This window comes from Onthophagus taurus, chromosome 1 (assembly GCF_036711975.1).
Source record: "Onthophagus taurus isolate NC chromosome 1, IU_Otau_3.0, whole genome shotgun sequence".
NCBI classification, from domain to species: Eukaryota; Metazoa; Arthropoda; class Insecta; order Coleoptera; family Scarabaeidae; genus Onthophagus; species Onthophagus taurus.
Window position 1 is genome coordinate 34669290 of NC_091966.1, and position 23201 is coordinate 34692490.

Below are 23201 nucleotides of genomic sequence, written 5' to 3' on the forward strand. Positions count from 1 at the left end.
TTTTTTTTCTCAAAAATTAGTCGTTTTTGGAAAAATTTTAGAGAGACAAAAAAGTTTTAGGATACTTTCATCTACCTATGTAATTTTTTTTTAATGTATTTAACCTCGGCATAAAAAAATTTTAGCAAAAATGTAAAGGGGGTGGTTACGTTTAGTAGTTTAGAAGGATAGGTTGAAAGTCCAAATAGGGTGAAAACGTGCCCTACTACCAGTTAAACATATTCCCCAAATTTCGTTGTCCTAGCGTTTATGATTTTTGAGAAAAAAAAATTAAACCTAAATTTTCCGCCATTTTTGGAGGGGTGTAGCTCCTTAGGGGAGCCCAAGTCGCCCATGGTTTATATATCAAAGTACCCTTAAAATTGCCTAAAGAATCACCCCCTGAAGTTTGGGCATGTCATTCAGATACACCCTGTATATTTTTAGAATTTTTATATTTTTTTAATAAATTACATGGATTGTTATGGAAACATTCATGAATTTCTCGAAATTAATTAAATGTCAAACAAGCTATAATACAATTGTTCGTATTATCTGGTATTATCATTCTCCATGGTTACAACATGGAACATAGCTGAAATACTTGCAATTGACGGAAAACCTCGAATTCTTATTGGCTGTTAACGTTATGAATGAAATAGTCTTGGTTATTTGTATTGAACATTCTGTTTTTCCTAAGAGCTGGAAGACGTCTTTAGTCAAGCCTCTCCCTAAGATATCAAACCTTGCAGAGGCGAAGGACCTTAGGCTAATTCACTTACTGCCCATTTTGTCTAAAGTTTTTGAAAAAAATATCTTTAAGCAACTATATGACTACGTCCAAGTAAATGACATATTGCCAGAATGTCAATCGGGATTTCGTCAGGGACATAGCATCACAACAGCTTTGTTAAAAGTGACCGGCGATCTTCTAAAGACCCGGGATTTAGGACTACATTCAGTTGTAGTATTGTTGGATTTTAGTAGAGCATTCAAGACTGTTGATCGTGATGTGTTGTGTTCGGCATTGCGGTACATGGGGATTGGGAATGAGCTGCGACAGCTACTTCGAAGTTATCTTACTATAGATAGATTACAAGTTGTGAAGATTGATAGTTACCTATCGGAACCTAGGGGTCCCACAGGGTAGTATCTTGAACCCACTACTATTTTCGTTATATACTTCCATGTCAGTTGAGGCATGTAGATTATTATATGTGTGCAGATGATTTACAACTGTATATACCGTTTAAACAATGGAATTATGAAGACGCACTCCGCATGTTACAGCAGGATTTGAATAGTGTTATCAATTTTGCATTGAGGCACTTACTCTTAATGCTGGTAAATCGGTGGTGGTGCTGTTTGGGGGGTGGATGTGAGACATTGGCGGAACATGGACGGCTAAAGACCGGAGGAGTCCCGATAAAATTGGTTGCTAATGCAAAGAATTTGGGTTTAGTTATGGACAACAAATTTAGATATAAGAATCGAATTTCGAAATACGTTTCTAGTAATTTTTAAATTTTCTTTGCAGCTAATTTTGGTGTGATTATTTTTTTTGTTCTGGTTTTAAATACGTTTTTGTTTTAAGAAATACTTCTAATATTTTGATCCAAAAGAAACTCAATAGAAGTTGCAGTCTTCTCTCCACTCACCTTTTATTAATGACACCTAAAACTAATATTAATAAATTTAACCAATCAAAAATATACAACTTCTTATGATACTACAAAATAAGTATTAAAGTCATTTCAATAAATTTTCTCCCAATTACCCTCAAACCTATTAAAATACAAAAATTCGAATGTTGTAGATCTTCCAGTTTATCCATCCATCCAATGGCACCACGTCCAATTCGGACCTTGGTCTCTATTTTCCTCCTCCAGGCCCATCTGTCCCTCGCTATCGCTTTCCAATGATGTACCTGTAATATGGTTCGTGCATCTGTTTTCACTTTATCCCGCCAGCGATCACCTGTTCTTCCCAATGGTCGTCTCCCTGCAAGTTCCTTGAGACGCTTTTGGCCACTCTTGAAACGCCCATTTGATTCTTTGCAGTTTTATATACTTGAAACGCTAGTTTCCTTAAAAAGATTGCATAGCTCATGGTTGTATCTTTCTCTCGAAGGCATCTACGTTTGATTCGGTCTTTTGTGACAGCGTTCAAACTTCACTATATCCCATAGCATAGGACTGGTCTTATATAGCTGTATCTTTGCTTTTGTATGGACGTCTCTAGACTTGAAAAGGTTGGACAGGGCATAGTAGGTCTTATTTGTGCTGATAATTCTTCTGCGTATTTCTGTCATTTTGTCCCGGATATTGAGTATAGTAGTGCCAAGATACACAGTCATTTACAACCTCAAAATTCCAATCTCCAAACGTTAGATTTTGCCTTCTCGTTCTGTTACTTCTCGATCGTATGAGCACCTCTCCTGCTGCTCTTACCTGCTTTACCATTATATTAATGTCATCCGCATATTCTACTAGTTAATTCGACTTATATGTATAACAGTGATGAGTTGACATCGATTGTCGTTTTTCTTACTGCATGTTTCAGCGCCAAGTTAAATAGCACTAGCGCTAATTCATCTCCTTGTTTCAGACCTTGTAAGACCTTCCTTGTATTTTAACTCTGCCTTCGGATTCATTCATAGTTAGGCACGTTAATCTCACCAGTTTTGGTGGGCTGTTGAAGTCCTGCATGATGCTGACAAGTTTTCCTCTGTGGATACTATAGTAAGCCTACTTAAAGTCCACAAACAGCTGATATACATCTGTGTCAAACTTCCAGCATTTTCCAAGACTTGTTTGACCACGAAAAGCTGGTCTGTTGCCGAACGTCCTTGTTTAAAACCTGGTTGGTATTCGCCTATTATGGTTTCTGTTATCGGTTGAAGTTTACTCCGTAGTATGGCGGTAAAGGTTTTATAAACTGTACTGAGTAGAGATATTTCCCTAAAGTTTCTGCAACCGAATTTGCCCTCTTTCTTGTGTACCGGACATATAATACTCGTTTTCCACTCATCTGGCATGCGCTCTGATATCCACACCTTCTCTATGAGGCCAGTCACCGCTTTGCGTAAGGTCGGCCACCGTTCTTTGGTAGTTCTGCTGATATGTTATCATTTCCAGATAATTTATTGTTCGCAAGTTTGCATAGTTGTTTAACTTCTTGTAACCACTTCACATTTTTTTATCCATATCATCCCAGCACTTTTTACACCATTTTATCTTCGATAACATTTCACATATAAATCTTCAAATTTCCATCATTCAAGAACACTCGGTAATATTCGGTGGTAAACAATTTGCTCATGATTTTCAATAATAATTTCTTCAACCTTAAATATGTATATATATTTATTAATTATGTTATAAATTATCTTTTTGGTTTAAATAAGATATATGATTATATTCTCAAACTTTTTTTATTTAGAACCAAAAGGAATACATTGGAAACAAAAAGATTCTTAACAATATACGTTGGATGGTTTAAAAATATATAATAATGCCTAGGCACTGTATAAGAGTCATTTCCAATGAAAAAAAAACGGAAAAAGTACATATGATTTTTTTTTAGTTACAATCTATAATCACAGAAGTTATAGTTGCACTGTCGTATAATAATGAAAAAAAAGAAGCCTAACCGCTTACAAATAAATTTAATAATAACGCGTGCCCGCTTTTGTACTCCTCAAAAATACGTACGTGGAGGCGTTCACTTAAAGAAAAAAGGGAACGATTCTTTCTAATAAATGAAATGGGATGAATAAGTTTATTTTATGTAGAGGAAGGAAGTAGGTAAAAATGTTAAGTAACGATGATATCACCGGGTTTTTATTATTACTTTTTTTTTGGTAATTGTGTTTTCATGTATGATTCGGCAACAACAGGCACGGTAAATAACTAATTTTATTTATTTTATTTTTCGTTCGTTTTTTTTTTTTTTCTAATTTGCTTTTAATCGCAAGGATCAAGAGATATAATATATCAGATTCGTATCACAATACTGAATAGATTTTGTGCAAAAAAAAATCATCTATTTATTTAGATTATTATAAATTACGCTATACATAAATTAAGAAGGAAACGAACAAAATGCACAAAATCTTTCCTTCGTACATTCCGTTTTTTTCTTGTAAAGAGATCGATAAATCGTCTTTTATACATTATACAAGTTATCAAATTTTTTATACTGTACCATAATCATTAATGGATGATTTTAATTTCCTTTTTGATTGTCAATTTTGACAATTTAAGCAATTTTTGTCTTTTTTAATGATACAGTAAAAAAAAAATACAAAAAAATTTGTTAAATAGAGAAAGCCCAAGCGTAATTATTACATTTATAAATCCCTTTACACTCTTCACTACTAATTCATTAATAATAGCTTAATAAACATAGGTTAAAAAAAATTTAAAAAAGAAAAAACAGGGTAGGATTGAACAAATTTCTTTTCATTTAAAACTTCAATAAATTAAGGACGTAAAAACAACCACTTGTTGTAACGAGATAACCTCCGCCGGTTCTCAGTATATATTGCTAGATGAATAATACATTAAAAATAAAAACAATTGTTCGTAAGTATTTAAAGAAAAAAAAATAAGGTGATGATTAAAATACAAAATACTATTTATATACGTACGTCGCCCGCCCGCGTCGCATTTACACTAAACAACGTTCGTTATTTTTTTATTAATTTTTTTGTTTGTTTTTCAATTATCATTTTTGTTTTTTTGTTTGTTTCCCATGTGATATGTTGCCGGGACGAACATCTCTGCTACTCACACGCCCTCTTTGTTTGCATCCGTTTTATCCAACGCCTTTGGCACTTCAGATGAACCCGTTTGCATCGGAATACCTTCTTGTATAACCACCCTAAACATCATATTTCATTATTAATACTCAATTCAAAATGAATATTGATACAAAAATTTAACCCCTTTAAGACAGTTGTGCCACACCAACTTTTTTGGAACCACGGACAGTTGTTCTATACCGGGAATATCATAACTCGCAATATATGAATGCAGTAACCATAGTTACAAAACTACTATGCTAGTTATACTCTGTTTTTAAACCAGGAGAGTATTTTAAATTTGTCACCAGATTGACCTTGCACGTGATTGGTTGAATGCGAGGAAGGTTCACACACAGGCAATTTTGAATTTGAAGGTTAGGTAATTGATAATTCGACAGTTTCGTGTCATTATTGTATATTTTGTGTTCTTAAACCCTCTTTTATTATATTTTGAAATAAATACACTCATAACTTCAATGTTAATTTGTATGTATAGTGTTGACGATAACAAACGAAAACAAATACAATAATAAATAATAAGTAAATAAATAATAATTATTAATTTAAATTTACCGCCAAAATATCTAGTGATTTTTTCCAGTGTAAATCTGACTTTCGCGTTTACTCCTCCTGGTTTAAAAAGAGAGTATAGTTCTAGTGCAAGTGTTAGTTCTAGTTTTAATTGTTATTCAGCGCTAAGTTGTATATTTTTAAGTTTCGGGTTTAGCCCTGTGTCTTCAGACGCTGAATGTTAGGTAAGGTTAGTTTTGTTTACAAACATTAGCTTTGTTCGTTGGGACTGCACTACTTGCACTAAGCAGTTTAGTGCAGATGTTGTGTGTTCGTTGGGGATAGTGCAGTTTAGTGCAGCTGCACTCACACTGTTCGTTGGGCCATACGTAATGCAACTTCGTGCAGCCGGTGCAAGTTAGTGCAGATTTTGTTGCACCTGCTTTCGATTAAGTTTAATAAGTGCAGTGTAATTCAGTGTAACGAAAATGGCGGAATATTGGAAAGCGTGTTTTGTAATAATTAATATTCATATTAAATATTAAGAAATAAAACCTTATAATTAATATTTGTTGTATTAGAAAACACAGTACATTAAACCCCAGTAGAGGCAGTAGAAAATGGACAAGATAGTAGATAGATAAATGGACAACAGACTATAAATAAGATATTAATTTGTTTCTTTTTTTAGGGTTATTATAAATTATTAGGCAAAGGAAGAATTCCAAATCAGCCCGTCATCGTTAAGGCCAAATTCTTCTCGAACTCTGCAGAAGATAAAATTAAAGCTGTTGGTGAAGTAAGTTTTAATAAAATTATTACTATAAAGTTATATTTTTTTGACATTAACATAACCTTAACATATTATACACTTTTTTTTGATAAAAATCTGTTCGTTGCGACCACGGTTTATACACTTTTCTGATCTGCACTAAGTTGACATGACATTGCACTTACTTACACTTCATTGCACTATGACGTCATACGAGTGCCATGTCATGCAGAGTAGTGCAGTCCCAACGAACAAAGCTATTAATTATACCATGAAGTATTCTTTGGCAATTAGTAATGGCAATTATAGCGTGAAATTTTCTTTTGTAATGTCAATTATAGCGTGAAGGAATGTTCGGTAAGGTTAGTTTTGTTTACAAACATTAATTATACCATGAAGTATTCTTTGGCAATTAGTAATGACAATTATAGCGTGAAGTTTTCTTTTGTAATATCAATTATAGCGTGAAGGAATGTTCGGTAAGGTTAGTTTTGTTTACAAACATTAATTATACCATGAAGTATTCTTTGGCAAATAGTAATGGCAATTATAGCGTGAAGTTTTCTTTTGTATTGTCAATTATAGGATGAAGGAATGTTCGGTAAGGTTAGTTTTGTTTACAAACATTAATTATACCTTGAAGTTTTCTTTGGCAATTTGTAATGGCAATTATAGCGTGAAGTTTTCTTTTGTAATGTCAATTATATAGCGTGAAGGAATGTGAAGTAAGGTTAGTTTTGTTTACAAACATTAATTATACCATGAAGTTTTCTTTGGCAATTAGTAATGGCAATTATAGCGTGAAGTTTTCTTTTGTAATGTCAATTATAGCGTGAAGGAATGTTAGGTAAGGTTAGTTTTGTTTACAAACATTAATTATACCTTGAAGTTTTCTTTGGCAATTATACTCTGTTTTTAAACCAGGAGGAGTATTTTAAATTTGTCACCAGATTGACCTTGCACGTGATTGGTTGAATGCGAGGAAGGTTCACACACAGGCAATTTTGAATTTTGAATTTGAAGGTTAAGTTATTGACAATTCGACAGTTTCGTGTCATTATTGTAAATTTTGTGTTCTTAAACCCTTCTTTATTATATTTTGAAATAAATACACTCATAACTTCAATGTTAATTTGTATGTTTAGTGTTGACGATAACAAACGAAAATAAATACAATGATATGTAAATAAATAAATAATAATAATTATTAATTTAAATTTACCGCCAAAATATGTAGTGATATTTTCTGGTGATTTTTCCTAGTGTAAATCTGACTTTCATGTTTACTCCTCCTGGTTTAAAAACAGAGTATAGTTAGTTGTGCTAGCTATGTTAGTTCTATTTTTCGTTCAATAAAAATATACTACAATCTAACGCTAAATAAAACTATAACTAACACAAGACCAAGAACTAGAAACATTTGGATTTAGACGCACGTCTCTTAAGCAGTGATGTAAAATTACGGTAATTTATAATTTGTGTAAATTACGGTTTTTTTTTCTCAAAATTTATTGTTGCGTAATTTAATAATTTTTTTGATAAATTACTACGATAACTTTTTTATTATTTTGATTCAAGGACAGTAGAATCTAACTTGATTTTGATTTAATAAAAACTTTATATAAACTACAAAGGATTTAAAATAAACATACATCCTAGCTCCTAGCGGTAATTTATGAAATATTTGTTTGGTAATTTACAGTAAAATACGGTAAATATTTTGGTAATTTCTAAGAACTAACACTAGACCTAGAACTAGAAACATTCGAGTTTAGCCACACGGCTCTCAAGACGGCTAAACCCGAATGATTCTAGTTCTAAGTCTTGTGTTAGTTCTAGTGATAGTGTAAAACTAGAACTAACACTAGACCTAGAAAATCATCTAGTCATTTGATACCGTGATAGACCATGTACGTTTAGTACTAGTCTGTTTCAGAATGTCATCTAAGGCCAGACGTGCCTTAGAAAACTTTATTGTTGTCCAACTTAAAAACCGCTCAACTAAAAAGTTGCCATGAGATTTGCGCTTCGCACGTTATCAACAGAATAGTTGCTGTAGTATGTACGTGTTTGCTGTTAGTATCAAAAGAAGAAAAAAGAAAAACGGGCGTTTTTGGATTCATCTGTCAAAGACTATACATATAATGGTCAATTTTATAATCCATGGAATTATTGAAGGAGCACCTTATGAAATTCTTCAATTACTTTACTATGTGTCATATGAGTTTTAATATCTTACTAGCTTCAATGTGGATATGTTTTATTTCGAAAATTCATCATCCAATGATGATGGGGATTCTGCAAATGATAATGCATTTTGAGTTGATGAACTAGCAAAAGAAGTGCATGGTTGAGGTTGGTTCACTAGCTGCTCTAGGAGTCCTGATGCAATGTTAATAAAGTATTGCCTCAGTGGTGCAGACTCATTACGTTCATAATTTCTGTCTTAGCCAATCTCTGGTTATCGCCAAACCAGTACATCTACTTCCTTCGTCCTCTTTTCACGGAGTATATTTTTAAGGAGTCTAATAATGACTCCTCATAAGTCTTTGTAGTTTTTCTTTTACCTTTTGCCCGTTTTTTTTTGTTGCTGTGATTAAAAAGTTGCGTGCGAGCGCCGCTTCATACAACTCAGTGTGTTTCATTTTGATGAATTTTAAATTGCCGCAACTAAATCGCTTGCGCGCCTGGCCTAATGATCACGCAGGTCCGTCGGACTGTAATACCTATTGTAGACTACCTAGGAAGGAAGTGAGAAATGTTAGGAATGCGCTAAACGATAGTACAACGATAGTGACAGATATTTGAGTGAGGACGAACCATTTATCGACAGCTGCAACGAATATATCCCTTACCCTGAGAGCGAACAACTATTATTGCTGCAGTTGATGGAATTTTAGGGTAAGAAATATTTAAACAATGAAAATCTTCCACAAAAGGGCGTTAAAGTAAGTTTAGACATGCGTGGATTTAGTGGCGCCAGTAGTTGCGCCAGTTCTATTTGCACGCCAGTAAAGGTTTACACTACATGTGGGAAAACAAAAATAAGTGATACGCCAGTTTCATTTTTAAAGTGTATTGCACAGAGTGCAATATGTTGAGTAAACTTTCCAAAGCATGCAAAATAGTCGCTAAACTTTTAGTGGAAAAAAAGATAAAAGAAATACAGAAAAAGAAACGACGAAAAGATCGCGTCATAACATAACCTAAATTTGACATTAAAAAATTTTGTATTTTTGTGGATAGTAATCTATGTTGTCATGGTTACATGTTTTTAGAGACTGGCGCCAGTGATTTCAGAAGGATGCAGACTTTTCCGATCCATGAATGCATGATTTCAACTTGCATGCCAGTTGATGTTTACACATGCAATTTAATTTTACTGGCGCGCCAGTTTTTATTGGCGCCACTAAATCCATGTAGACATGCATGGATTTCTCCCTGGAACTCACTATAACTCCATTTAGATAACAAATCCTTTCGAAGATCTTAATACTGAAGATGGAATGATATGCGCCATGTTCTTACCACCAACTGTAACTGCTTTGATCCAGCCTAAGGATCAAAATGTATTAAAAACCACAAAACTATATTACAGAAACAGTTTATATCAACAGTTTTATTGTGATTCACAATAAGTGGACTGAAAAAAATATCAGGTAAATTTTCCGTGGAAACTTTGGCAACACCATGGAAATTAGAATCAATGATTTTATAAAAATGACAGCATAATATAAGAAGTAATGAAGAGTATGATGCTAAAGGTGAATTATCACTGTCAACTTTGCAAAAACATGGAGAAATTAAGCAGAAAACATCGTTAAAAACACTCTTTCACTTTTGCAAGAAATTCAACCTGTAAGTAGTGTACAGAGTGGGCCAAATTGGACACTTTTAAAGGGAACTCCTCCTCTTTCTGTAAGAGATAGAGAAAAAATGATATCAGTGCCTGAGGCTCGATTTTTATAAGAAACTTAATGGCGAAAACCGCATATCGATATCTCTTACGCTTTAAGAAATACAGGGTGTTTTAAAAAAAATGCATTTTCGAAAAGTCGTCATAACTTCTTCTTATTGATAAACCTTCCTTTCTGTGAAAACATTTCTAAAGCAACTTTTTATGTAGAATGCGATGGAATAAGTTAGCTTTCCCTCAAAACAATATTTTAGCAGTTATTGACATAAAAATGATTTTTTTAAATGGAACATCCTATATATTATTGCTAATTCGGCGAGAGCTTAATTTCCTTTCCAAAAATATAGCACACTTGATATTTCGATCAAGTCTTCTTTGAAATAGACAAGTTGAAAACTTATATGTGCAGATTTTGAAAAAGTAGGCTTTGGAAATAAAAGAAAAACGAGATTATATTTATAAGTAGTATCAAGATGGTTGGTTACAATTATGTCAATAACTACTAAAATATTGATTTGAAGAAAAGCTAACTTATTCCATCGAATTTTACATAAAATATTGCTTTGGAAATGTTTTCACAGAAAGGAAGATTTATCAATAAGAAAAAAGTTATGACGACTTTTCGAAAATGCACTTTTTTGAAAAACACCCTGTATCTCTGAAACCGTAAAAGATATCGATATGCAATTTTCGCCATTAAGTTTCTTATAAAAATCGAGCCTTAGACACTGATACCATTTTTACTCTATCTTTTATAGAAAGAGGAGTTTCTCTTTAAAAGCGTCCAATTTCGCCCACCCTGTACAGTTTGGATACACACCTTTAATTTGGAATCAATATTACTTTGCCTAAATGATTTTTAGAGCAACTACAATTCTAAAGACGATGGACTATGGAATAGCGACATTTATAGTCAGTATTCCGAAAAAGGAGAAGACAGTATTCCTAAAAAAGAAACCGAAGAAGAAAACGATTCCAGAATAGATACGACCCATAAAATAATCCATGCTGACACAATTCAATTGTTCATCGCGAGTCCACTCTACTTGTATTTTAGTAATAATCAAAACTTGGGATATCTCGTATGGCAAGAATAATACTAAAAATAAAGATAAAAGAGCGATCTGGGAATGGGAGGCGATGTTATTATAAAACTGTTAGAGCCCTACTTGAACAAAAGCCATTCATTTTACTGTAATTACAACTACACAAGTCCAACTTTGGCAAATTTTCCTTTTTTTCAAACAATCTCTTGCAGAACTGTTCGCATAAATCGTAAACACATGCCAATTTTTGAATCTCCTTTCAGAAGTTTCTCGCAAAAATGGGAAAGCACAGCAAAGATTGTAAAGTCGGGCTCTGTGTTGCACTATGCTTCCAAATATACTGTTCAAATATTAGTAGTAGCAGTAGAAACGGGGGGAAAAGGCTAGCCCAGAAGAGACTTACATTAGTTGAATTATGTTTTTGACCTCATATACATTTTTGATATTTTGTTTATAATATTTTTGTTCTTATATTTTTGCTTTTCCAAAGGCTTTAAGTTAATTAAGGTAATTAAGATAATTTAAGTGTCGTATATATTCGACAAACGCCTGTTTGCAGCAAAAAATCCGTCAGTGTGGCACACAACTTACTTTTGGGTGAAGTCTTAAAAAAGTTAAAAATACTTACAATGGAGAAGAACCCTTTTCACTTTCAACAGCTTCCGTTTTGGGTTGATCACCAGAAGCTTCAACGGTTTTTAAAGCTTCACCCCCACCACCGCCATTGCTCGACTGGTCTTTTTCGTCATTTTGAGAAATTGGTTTAACCTGATCGTTAACGTTATCCTTATTGACGACAACCTCCTCCTCCTTTTCCTTTTGAGGTTCACCGCTCACGTTTTCCCTAACCGTTTCCGCTACCGGCACCACGTCCGTTTGTTCGATTTTCGACGATTGTTTTTTCGTTTCATCATTTTCAAAATTCGATTCGAAATTCGCAAAAGAAGCAGCCGAAAAATCGGCCCAACCGGTATTCGATGTTTCTGTTTTATCCAGCTCACCCCATGGAGATGAAGATGGCGCTTCCGATCCCGGATTTGGTGAAGACCAAGCTAAATTATTTTTTTTTTAATTAAAAATGTGATTAGTTTCAGTTTGAAGATATTTACGATCTACATCCATGGACGGATCAACACTGGTCGGTGAAATATCCTCATCACTATCACTATTATTATAAGAAGGATCTTTTCTGCCGCCGGATTTTACAATGACTGTTTGGAAGGTTTCATCGCGTTCCAAGAAGAATTGATCGTCGGTAGTACCCAATGTGTTAATGGTCTGTGCGCAAACTTGCTTAAAGAGTTCTTGTTGTTGGATTAAATCGCCCTCCGATAAATTAAAGTTCATAGACGTACGATGATCAATCGTTCTAAAAACAATTAGTTGAACAACAAATTTCGAGCAATTTAAAAATTTTCTTACTGTAACGTATCATCACCATCATTAAAATCATCATCGTTAAAACCATACGTCTCAATAAAATGGCTGTTCACCTGTTGCATTTGATATTCCGCATACTAAAAAATTACAAAAAAAAAAATTAGGTTATGTTGTGAAACTAATTTAAATAGAAACAAAAAATAATCAATATCATTTAAAATCTTACGCTAACTCTAAGATTTGGATCAAGCATTTCATAATAAAAGTTTACATTATGTAAAAAAATTATTAATTTTATAACAAAAATGTGACAAATTCAAACTGACATTTACAAGTTTCCCATATCAATATTGCCAACTGCAAATGACATTTTTATAATTCGCGACGGTAATGAAAGTTATTACAGTACTCAAACGGGTGCTGTAATGAGATTTTAGTAACATTTTATGGAACCAGTTCAAGTTTGTGACATTGGGCCATTAATTTTTCTAATTGTCAACATGACAATTTTTGTCTATGGATGTTTAAACACGTTTTTAGCATCGAATACAAGATCCACAATGATGAGGACATTGAGCTTTGAGCAATTCCTCTTATTTTGGGAGGTGTACATGAAACATTTTTGTCAGGTGAATACATTTTGTGTTTTGACAATTTCTAGTTGTCAATTCAAATTTCTATTTTCAAGTGTTACGGTGTTACCAACTGCTGTATACCTATTTCCCTACATTGTCAAAATTTATTTAATTTTTTTTAAAGAAAAAGGATTATAACGCGAATTAGAATAAAAAGACACGTTTCATAAGACTTAAATTCGTGCATTTCAAGCGTGTCTTACGAAACTTGTTTTTTAATATATTATTATTTAGTATGGATAAAACGTACTTGTTGTTGTACGGCTCGAGATTGCCTAAATTGAATGTCGTAATCATCACTGTCCTCGTTTGAAGTGTTGGGGAGAGCACCACCCTAATTAAAAAGTCAATGATAATCAAAAAAAAACTTTAAAGATTGATTAATTTAAACCTTACCAATAAAGTTTGTTGCGTTTTAATAGTTTCCGCAAGCGTGGTATCCTTAAAAGTATCAAGCCGTTCAGCGACTTCCGGTAAATTATCCTTCAAAAATTGTCCGAGCGACGTTTGCGAACTCGAATCAACAATTTTATTCGTTATATTAATCAAATGCCCCATATAACCTCTACGAATCCCTTTTGTTTGCGCTCTAAATAAATATTAATATTAAACAAAATCACAACTGGTAATTAAAGAACATTAATTAATTACTCACTGTTGTTCATCGTTCTCCTCCCACGCGTCTAGAATCCTCTCAATTAACTTACAATTAACTAACAACTAAATAAAAAAAAACAATAAGATTTATTTAATTGAAAAGAATTTGTTTGAATTTTTTGTCTTACATGTTTTGATAAGGCGTTTGTATCTCCTTGTTCTGGCGAACATTGAGCCCCAATCGCGGCCGCTATGCAAGCCTCAACTTGGGTGTGCAAAAAATTATTCCATTGGAACTTAAAAAACATATCGAGAAGAACCTCCATCGTTCCGAGCGTCGCTAATTCTTGCAACAATTCGGCGTTATTGGACAAAACGATTGCGGCGATTAATTTGGTCACTTGGAGACGTGTATTTCCTAACGGAGGGTCCAATGTTCCTAACGTTGTATTTATAGGCAATTTCTAATAAGAAGTAAAAGAACATTGTCAGTAACAATGTCGATTTATATATTTTCAAAACACCAAGAGTTTCTTTAGTTATAACTCTTATTATTCACAACGTCTTTGTATTCTAAAAGCACTAAAGCACCTAAACCGCAAAATCGCTATTTTTCAGGTCATCAATTTATCATTTATTAGTGACTATATTGTAGGGAATGAGGAACACAGTGTTACAGGATTACAGTGTTCAGTACTTCAGCTAATATCTATGTTTTTCGTGAATGTAAAGATACATGCAATTTGAGAAAGATGGACTAAGAAGTTTTAGATTCAAACTAGTTTTGCTCTGTCACTGGTCGAAAATATAAATTCAGGGCCACAGAAGATGAAGTAAATCGTAAAATTCTTCTCGTTATGCATCTATTGGCATTGAGAGGGAGAATTTTTGAATTGTAAAACAGAAAAGCAATTGTTGTAACAATTCGTGAATAAACGCGGTTTCAAATCTTTATATGGCATAACATCACTTAGCAGTTACTGTCAAGCCTGTATATTTTATAAAATAAAGAAAATACCGAAGACTATATTGAGTGGTATGTAGATCACAAAGAAACTTGCACCAAAACCTCAACCCACTATCCACACCGAAACCAGATACAACCCATACGAACTGAGTCATACTTAGCGCATCCATAACCAAATTAGTAGCAAACCAAATGGAACCCTTCTAATGCATTACTAAATCAAACACAACCTATTCGCATCTAAATCAACCTCAACCCAACTCAACCACATCCACGCAGAAACCAGATCCAACCCAAACCACCTAAGTCACACCTAGCTCATTCATATCAATCACATACCAAATAGAATCCATTACTAAATCAAGCTCTACCCCTCCCCCAACTTAATTCAGGCAAATTACATCTACTCTCACCTAAAGCGAGCCCATTAACTCCACAATCCAATCACATCCCAGATCATAATGTAAACACTGTAGCACAAATTGCATCAAAACCCCAACCCAATATATACACCTAAACCAGATTCAAGCCATACAAACTAAGTCATACCTAGCCGATCCATAACCAAATTAGTAGCAAACCAAATAGAACACTTCTAATGCATTACTAAATCAAACCTAACCTACTCGCATCTAAATCAACGTGAACCCAACCACTCCACATCCAAGCAGAAACCAGATCCAACCCAAACTACCTAAATCGTACTTAACTCATCCATATCCAAAGTAGTCGCAAATAGAATCCGTTTCATACATTATAAAAGCAAATTCAACCTGTTCACATCTAAATTAGCCTCAACCCAATTCAACCACATCCACGCAGAAACCAAATCCAACCCAAACCACCAAAGTCATACCATAGCTCATCCATATGAATCACATACCAAATAGTTCTATTACTAAATCAAGTTCAACCTCTTCCCCCAACTTAATTCAAGCAAATTACATCTACTCACATCTAACCTGAACCCATTTAAAATTATCAATATTGATTGTGTAATCCATTTTACCAGTATTACAATAAATTTAAATTCGGCTTGACGAGTTTCGACTTACGTCATCCTCAGAAGCGCTACAATACGTTATTGAGTAATATTAATTGATGTTACAATTCAATAACGTATTGTAGCGCTTCTGAGGATGACTTAAGTCGAAATTTGTCAAGCCGAATTTAAGAATTAACCAGTAAAAAGGTACAAACTTCAATTAATTTATATTTTTCTTCGTTTACATTAAATGAACCCATTTAATCCACAATCGAATCACATCCCGGATTATAATGTAAACATGGTAACTCAAATGCTGAATTAGCTTATGAAACAATACACGAAATTCACGAAATTCAGGTGGTGGTGGCAACATGATTGGAATACGAAGATTTAGCATTTAACTTAAATAATTGAGAGGTTAGAACATTCTTTTCTAAATAGGACTGCAATATTGCATAGAGCTATTATACATAATACATAATGTTATTTCATTTCTATAATTAGATTAGTTCAAGCATCACTTAAACTAATTTCTGGATTACAGAATTGATCACGTTAAAATGAAAAAAATATATACATTTACCTTGGGTGGATCTAAGAGTAAATTGTGAAAATCTTTGATTCTCTTCATAATCGCTATGGTGGTGCTTTGAATAACTTTTTGACGTTCTTCTAAATCATTCGGTTCATCGTGATTGGAATTATTATAGATGTTTTGAGAATCGTATTTTGGAATGCTAAAAAAAAGAAAATAAGAAAAATAAATCCCATTAACACCTGGTGATTGAAACTATTTCTCTTACCTGATTTTGTGTATATCTAAAAGAGCGAGAAGTACTTGAATGCCACCAACTATACTACTTTCGATTTTTTCGTTACCCAATATATGATCCAAAAGTAGAGAAACTGTATCAGGTCTAAAAAAAAGATGTTAAAAAATTCGAAATAAAACAAATTTTAATTATTACGATTCTAATGTGTTTAATAGTGGATCGGGATCGTTACGTTCCGTGGAATTTCGCTGATTATCTCGTGCAGTTTTAACGAAATCACACAACAATTGAGCAACGTTATAATGCCGTTCCTTGTCGACCTTCGGGTCTAACAACCCCACCAAAGATTGAACAATTTGCTGACTATCTAACCACTATTAAAAAATACTTATCAATTAAAAAAAAAATCTGTACTAAAAATTTTTTAACATACATTTAAAATATTTTGGCGCATCTCGACACCTTCCACTTGCGTCATGAGCTTGAGCGTGAGATCCATAATGGCCGAGGTGCCTAAGTGATTGAGCAGGAGGGTTATAAAATTTTCTTTAGCCTTTAAAAAGTCTAAAACCTGCAAGCACGTGAATTGATAGGATAACCAGTTCTGGTGGGGCCAAGTTAGGATAGAGAACCGTTCGGAACCGAGAGACAAGGTTTCAGGAGGAAGGACAGAAAGAGAGAGAGAAAAAGAGAAAAATTTGTTATAATATAACAATAGTCTGGTCTGTACATCTAGAAACTAAATTCACAAAAAAAACAATAAAAATGATTTTTTTTTCTATACAGGGTAAGTTCGAAATTATTTTACATTACATTATCTTTTTTGAATGTTGCATTTAAAAATAATTCAAATTAAAATTACCATATTTTGAAACCTTTAGTGTTTGACTAAAGGTACTTGTAAGCTAAAACCGAAGTTTGGCTTTTTCAACAATCAACTATTTTCTACACTTTTAACATACATCTGATAATGATTATTAAGAATTCATAGATAAAAATAGAAATTAAAACTACAATTAATAAATATAGTCTTATTTCAGCAAATATGAGTTATCTGTGACATGCACCCACAAAAACGTTATTTATACATTGTGTTCCACCTACCATAGACTCATAAATTCGCTGGTAGACATTCCAAAAATGTTTCAGAAAAATTATGGACGTCAGAAAGCTACGCATCAATTTACTTGTTGAAGGTTTTCAACATTTATTATATATTTATATTTTCATGTACAAGTTCGACTAGTTTTTGTGATTCAATTTTAATAAATGCCAGTTCCATAATCTGAGGCTTTTCGTAAAATATTTCTAACATAAGTTTTCATTTTTGTGTCTGATTTATGTCATCATACATAAGCTATAAGGGTACCAGGACAAACTACTAAACCTGACAGTGCGAAGCAGGTTAATTAAGTTTGAGAATCCCTGTTGATATAGCAATTTTCCAAATTTCCTCTATAATCACATATTCGTTTTGTTTTCCTATTTTTTTATGTTCCAAACAAGTTTTCCAGAGAATGTAATAGATTTATTTACCATCATAATATCATAAATGTGAAGAAATTCTTCTGAATTAAAAATATGTCCACTATATTACTTTTAGTTGGGTTTTGTAGATGTTATAAGCTAATATACTTCAGCCTGTAATATATCTTCTCCATGTTCATATAATTATGTTGGTGTAAACAGCCATAAAACTAGTTTTAGTAATTCCTTCCTTATCTACCTCCTACACTTTTTGTTATTTCAAGTTCTTTAGCATGGACATCTCATATGGTAGTGCTACCATCCTTTGATAGTTTGACCTCCAGATATGTGAAGTCATTTGCTATTTCCAGGTTAATACCCGATGGTTAGATTTTGCAGAGTTTTTCTTGAGTGTGATTGGGTTAAAACTTTGATTTTCTCTGCATTTATTGATAGACCCACTTCTCAAGCATTGTCTTCCAATACGATAAATTCTTCCCATTATATTAATGTCGTCACCATATGCTTCTATTTGGAAGTACTTATTATTCAAGATATTTGGAGAATTGATCGACATTTTTCTTATGACATTCCAAGGCGATATTGAAGAGAACGGGAGCCAATCCATCACCTTGTTTCAATCCTCGAGTTATTTCAAATGGATTGGTCATCTGATTCTACAGGGTGACTGGTACATAAACGTATTTATTGAAATGCATTATTATAGAGCTCATTTGCAATTGATTAAGCCTAATATTCCTCATACAAAGTTGAATAGTTTAGGAATTATTTCAATTTTCTGGTTTTTGTACATTTTCAATACATACTCCTACAAATATTGGAATTTTGAGTTTAATAATAGTTTCTTTGGTAACATATTGACTTCTTTGGATAAACTACACTCTAATACACATTTTAAGTTGAAAAGTATTTTAAATATTTCGATTGTTTAAAAACTCAGGGAAAAATGTTTCATGACTTAAGTTAATTTTTAAACACAGAAATTTTTTATGAGCATCTATTTAGATATTAACCAGGGCTAAATGTCTTTCCAATTAGGTAATAATAAGATAACCATTGGCGAATGTATAATTTTGACAACTTACCGAAATTTATCTATTTTAGCGAATAGAAACTAGAATCGTTAATTCCTGATTACATTAAATCCTGAGGTTGACATTCAATTCATTAATAGCTATCAATCATTGACTAAACAAATAATTTATAGGATAACAGTTGGAGTAAATACAATTTTTATAGCTGACAAAAGATTAATAATAACCTACATTGAAAAAACCACAAAAATTAAGCAATTTTATGTATGATATTAACATCAACAAAAACAAGTAACCAAAGGTAAGTAACGCATTGTTTAATTCTATCTAAAAAGAACTCATAACTACAAGTTTCACACTTCAAAAACTGCACCTCCATTCCTAATACATGCAAGAGCTCTTTCCTTGATTCCCGATCTTATTATCTTACTTGTAATTAACGTTTTTAAAACAGATGCTTTGTTTTGGATTTTTTCTATTAATTCATCCTTAGAGTTGACTCGTGTAGCATACACTCTTTCTTCGTGTGGCCTGACACATAAAAATCAAGGGGCGTCAAATCAGGACTCTTTGCAGGCCATGGAATTGGTCCTCCTCTCCCAATCCAACGATTAGGAAACATTTCATTTAATGAATTATTCATTTCCCTTGCTAGATGCGGATTTTCGTCAGTCCAATAATGTAAATTACGAAGATTTGTTATTCTTTTTCCATTAAACGTAGATTCATCTGTCCACAAAATTCTTTTCAAGAAATATCCATCTTTAAAAGCTCCCGATCGCCTTCTTCAAGTGCTTGGACAGGACTACAGTGGTATGGATGGTTGCCCATTTGTCGAAGCGTAGGTGACCATAACTACCATTGTGATATCCCCAGATTAGTGGCTACGTTTCTTGTACTATATGTTGGTGCTTCTTCGAATGCATCCAAAACTTCTTCTTCTGCATTAAGACGAGTAGGTTCTATACGTTCGGCTTTTTTCAAATTACCAGTCTCAGTTAAACGATAAGCAGCGCCAAATACGCTAACATGAGGAATACGCAACACGCATTTAAATTCAAATAAAAACAAACAATATTAACTAAAACACTGTCAAAATTCATTGGCTTACTAATAACAGACGAAATGTCTTGCTACTACTGGTTAAATGTAAAACATTTGTATAATTGATGGTTTATAATTATTAACGAATTGAATTTCAGTATTGTATTCATGAATTAACGTTTTTTAGTTCCTATAAGTTAAAATAAATAGTAGGCGTAATCGATTTTGGATTTTTGTAACTTTGGATAAGTTGCCAAAATTATACATTCGCCAATTATTAGCTAATTGGAAAGACACATTTACTTGGTTAGTATCTCATTTGAAAGGTTATAAAGGAGAACAATTTTTAACATAATTTCTACACCAAATGTATTATTGAAATTTTGAAATAGACGCTGATAAAAAATTAGTTTGTTTAAAAATTAACTTAAATCACGAAACATTTTTTCCCTGTATTTTTAAACAATCGAAATATTTAAAATATTTTTCAAATTAAAATGTGTATTAAGCTAAATTTCCACATGCACGGATTACTGGCGCCAGTTCATTTGCATGTGGAAATAGCAAAAAAAACCACTGGCGCCAATAATCATAGCTCCAATAAAGTTGACGCTACTTCTACTTTTTGGCGCTAGTAACGGTATTTTTCTTCAAACGTCATTAAATGACAACTTTGTTGGCGTGTTTACTCGCGGTAGAAGTAAGTAATTTTTGCATAACGCCATTTTTATTACTGTGACAGTACACAATTATAACATTTATGTGGAAACAACTTCTGGCGCCAGCTAATTGGCGCAACTAAACTGGCGCCACTAATTCGTGCTTGTGGAAACTTAACTTTAGAGTGTAGTCTATCCAGAGAAGTCAATATGTTGCCAAAGAAACTATTATTAAACTCTAAATTCCAATATTTGTGGTATAAAAACAAAAAAATTTAAATAATTCCTAAACTATTCAACTTTGTATAAGGCATATTTGCCTTAATCAATTGCAAATGAGCTCTATAATAATGCATTTCAATAAATATGTTTATGTGCCAGTCACACTGTATGTTCTGACATATGCTGTGGTATTTGTCATTGTAGTTTTTACTATTCTGGTTAATTTTATGGGTATTCGGAATTCGTTCATATTATCATATATCTTATCTCTTGTTATGGAGTCATAGGCTTGCTGAAAGTCTACAAAAATTGAGTATCAAGCATCTCTTTGACGTTAAATAGCTGGTCAATAGTGTATCTGCCTGGCTTGATTATCACCAATGATGTCCTCCATGTATATGTGTATTTGTTTGTTCCTTCCATGTGGTAACCATTAATGTGTAAAGTTGTTCTGTTCACACTGCTATTCTTCCAGATTATAAACATTACCAGCACATAGAAGGTCCACTAGAAAATCACTGACTAATAATTACAATCATTAAACCCTCACCTCTAAAATACAATCAATTTTAAAAATTAACTTTATTAAGTATCCTCATAAACAGTTTGAGGAATAGTAATTTTCAAAGACGAAGAAAATGCCAAATTCGGATAGATGCTAAAAAAATCTAACATTGAAAACAATAAAATTAATTTCTTGCGATGTAAATCATCTTCTTACATTACAACTCACCCTGTATATTTTTTTAATTATACATAAGTTAGTGTCAAAAAATAAGGTTATGTTTGACAACTTTTAAAGCAACTAAAGTTCATTTTTTAAAGTTATTTTTATAAAAATGTTAGTAATAAAAAAAAACTAAAAACAAAAAAATAATAAATTAAAATTGATATTAACCTGCTCAGATTTCTTGGCAATAAGAACACCCAAAATTTTACTAAAAAAGGAAGCCAAAAGCGGGTTCAAAGGTGGTTCATTGTCGAGAAAAGAGTACAGTTTCCCCAGCAGTGCTTTATCACTAGCTAATCGTTCGTTAAGAACGGGAACATCACAAGTCAAAAGTTCACAGGCTATATTAGGATATTTGAATCGTGTTGTTTCTTCAAGCTCAACTGAAGGGTCCACTGTGGTTAAAATTACCAATTCTTCCATAATTTCTGGTTTAACCAAACTAAAAAATTAATAAAACAATATAAGTCGACGTTTGTTTAACGATTCCTTAACTTACAAAGTTATTAGGGCTTTATTTTCAGATTTACATTCATTAATAATATCCTCAGCATCCATAACTTCTTGTAAGGTAACATTCTGGAAGTACAAAAAAAAGTTAACCTAAAAAATTCACGCAAATTGCGCAATGATATTTAAATAATACAGTACCTCCTTGCAAAGAATAGTCTCCAATTGTGAAGTTGAGGCGTTGTTATACTTCCAAAACATATTTGCAAAACCTATAATGAAAGCCAGATTGGATAATTTAAAATTGAACCACTACAATGACACAAGTAAATGACTGTTCGAAAAATTGACAATATTCGCGACGCTCGGGGGGCGTAAAATGTCTGAAAAATAGGCCATCACGTTGATAGTTTAAGGGGCCCACATTCGCATTAAAATCCATCAACCGCTAACGGCATCTTACCTGTTTTTTTTATATTTAACGTTAAACGAGACGTTGGGTTAGGTTCATTTGAAGTGACCTCTCTTATCGAAGTAGGTAAAAACGCTTCCAATTTTCGCGAAACACCAATTTTTTACACTTACATTAATCGCTTTTCTTTAATATATATCACAAATATACAATTAGCTAAGTTCGTTAAAGCTCCGATTATAAATATAAATACATTTAAATCTGGTGCAAAATAATACTTAAAAATTTGAGTACGGAACTTTAGATTCGGTTGTGACAAAGTAACCACCATTCATCTCCCATAATGCACTTGTTAACACAGACAGATTAAAAAACCTTAAACGATCGAGAACTTTCTTTATGTTAGAGATTATCGTAGTTCGTCGTTTCGGATGCGTGTTATTTATAACTTTAACGGCAAGATGTTTTTACGCTTCAACGACCGTTTTTCAAGCACTAATTTTCGAATCGAACTGTCAAAAAACGTACTTTTAGGTTATCAAGACCCGCTTACACGATCGGATTTTTCACGTTCAGTTACGCTGCAACTTCATCTCTATTAATTTAATTTTTTTTTAATAAATTTATTTTTAGATATTCACTTCAACTAGTTTATCATAATAAACTAAAATATCTAATCCAATATAATATTATTTTGCCAAAAATTTAAAATAAAAAAATTGGATATTTTTGCAATATTAACATGCGCTATCTGTTGAGAATTGTATTAATTAATAAATGTTAGGTGATAAA

General features: G+C 32.8%; 1 protein-coding gene across 2 annotated transcripts; it reads right to left on the reverse strand.

Moving 5' to 3' along the window:
* Positions 1 to 4421: 4421 nt before the first annotated feature.
* LOC111425811 (phosphatase 6 regulatory subunit 1-like protein fmt) lies at positions 4422 to 22944 on the reverse strand. Of its 2 annotated transcripts, none has more exons than XM_023060072.2 (16): positions 22461 to 22944; positions 22199 to 22269; positions 22047 to 22126; positions 21716 to 21989; positions 16804 to 16941; positions 16566 to 16744; positions 16401 to 16514; positions 16181 to 16334; positions 13831 to 14106; positions 13701 to 13765; positions 13442 to 13634; positions 13296 to 13379; positions 12453 to 12547; positions 12140 to 12399; positions 11659 to 12082; positions 4422 to 4863 (listed from the first exon to the last, which is right to left on the reverse strand). In XM_023060072.2, exons 2-16 carry the CDS (start codon positions 22256 to 22258, stop codon positions 4770 to 4772), a joined length of 2490 nt encoding a protein of 829 aa, XP_022915840.2. In that variant the 5' UTR covers positions 22259 to 22269; positions 22461 to 22944; the 3' UTR covers positions 4422 to 4769. The 2 variants fall into 2 exon arrangements, with proteins under 2 accessions (XP_022915840.2, XP_022915839.2); XM_023060071.2 differs by having other exon boundaries at positions 16804 to 16974.
* Positions 22945 to 23201: the final 257 nt, after the last annotated feature.

Coding starts and splice junctions, on each gene's coding strand:
- LOC111425811 (XM_023060071.2), bottom strand. CDS start 22,258: ATGTTTTGGAAGTATAACAACGCCTCAACTTCACAATTGGAGACTATT. Junction 21,990..22,046: donor AATAAAGCCCTAATAACTTT/GTAAGTTAAGGA, acceptor TTAATTTTTTAG/TTTGGTTAAACCAGAAATTA. Junction 12,400..12,452: donor GATGGTGATGATACGTTACA/GTAAGAAAATTT, acceptor AATTGTTTTTAG/AACGATTGATCATCGTACGT.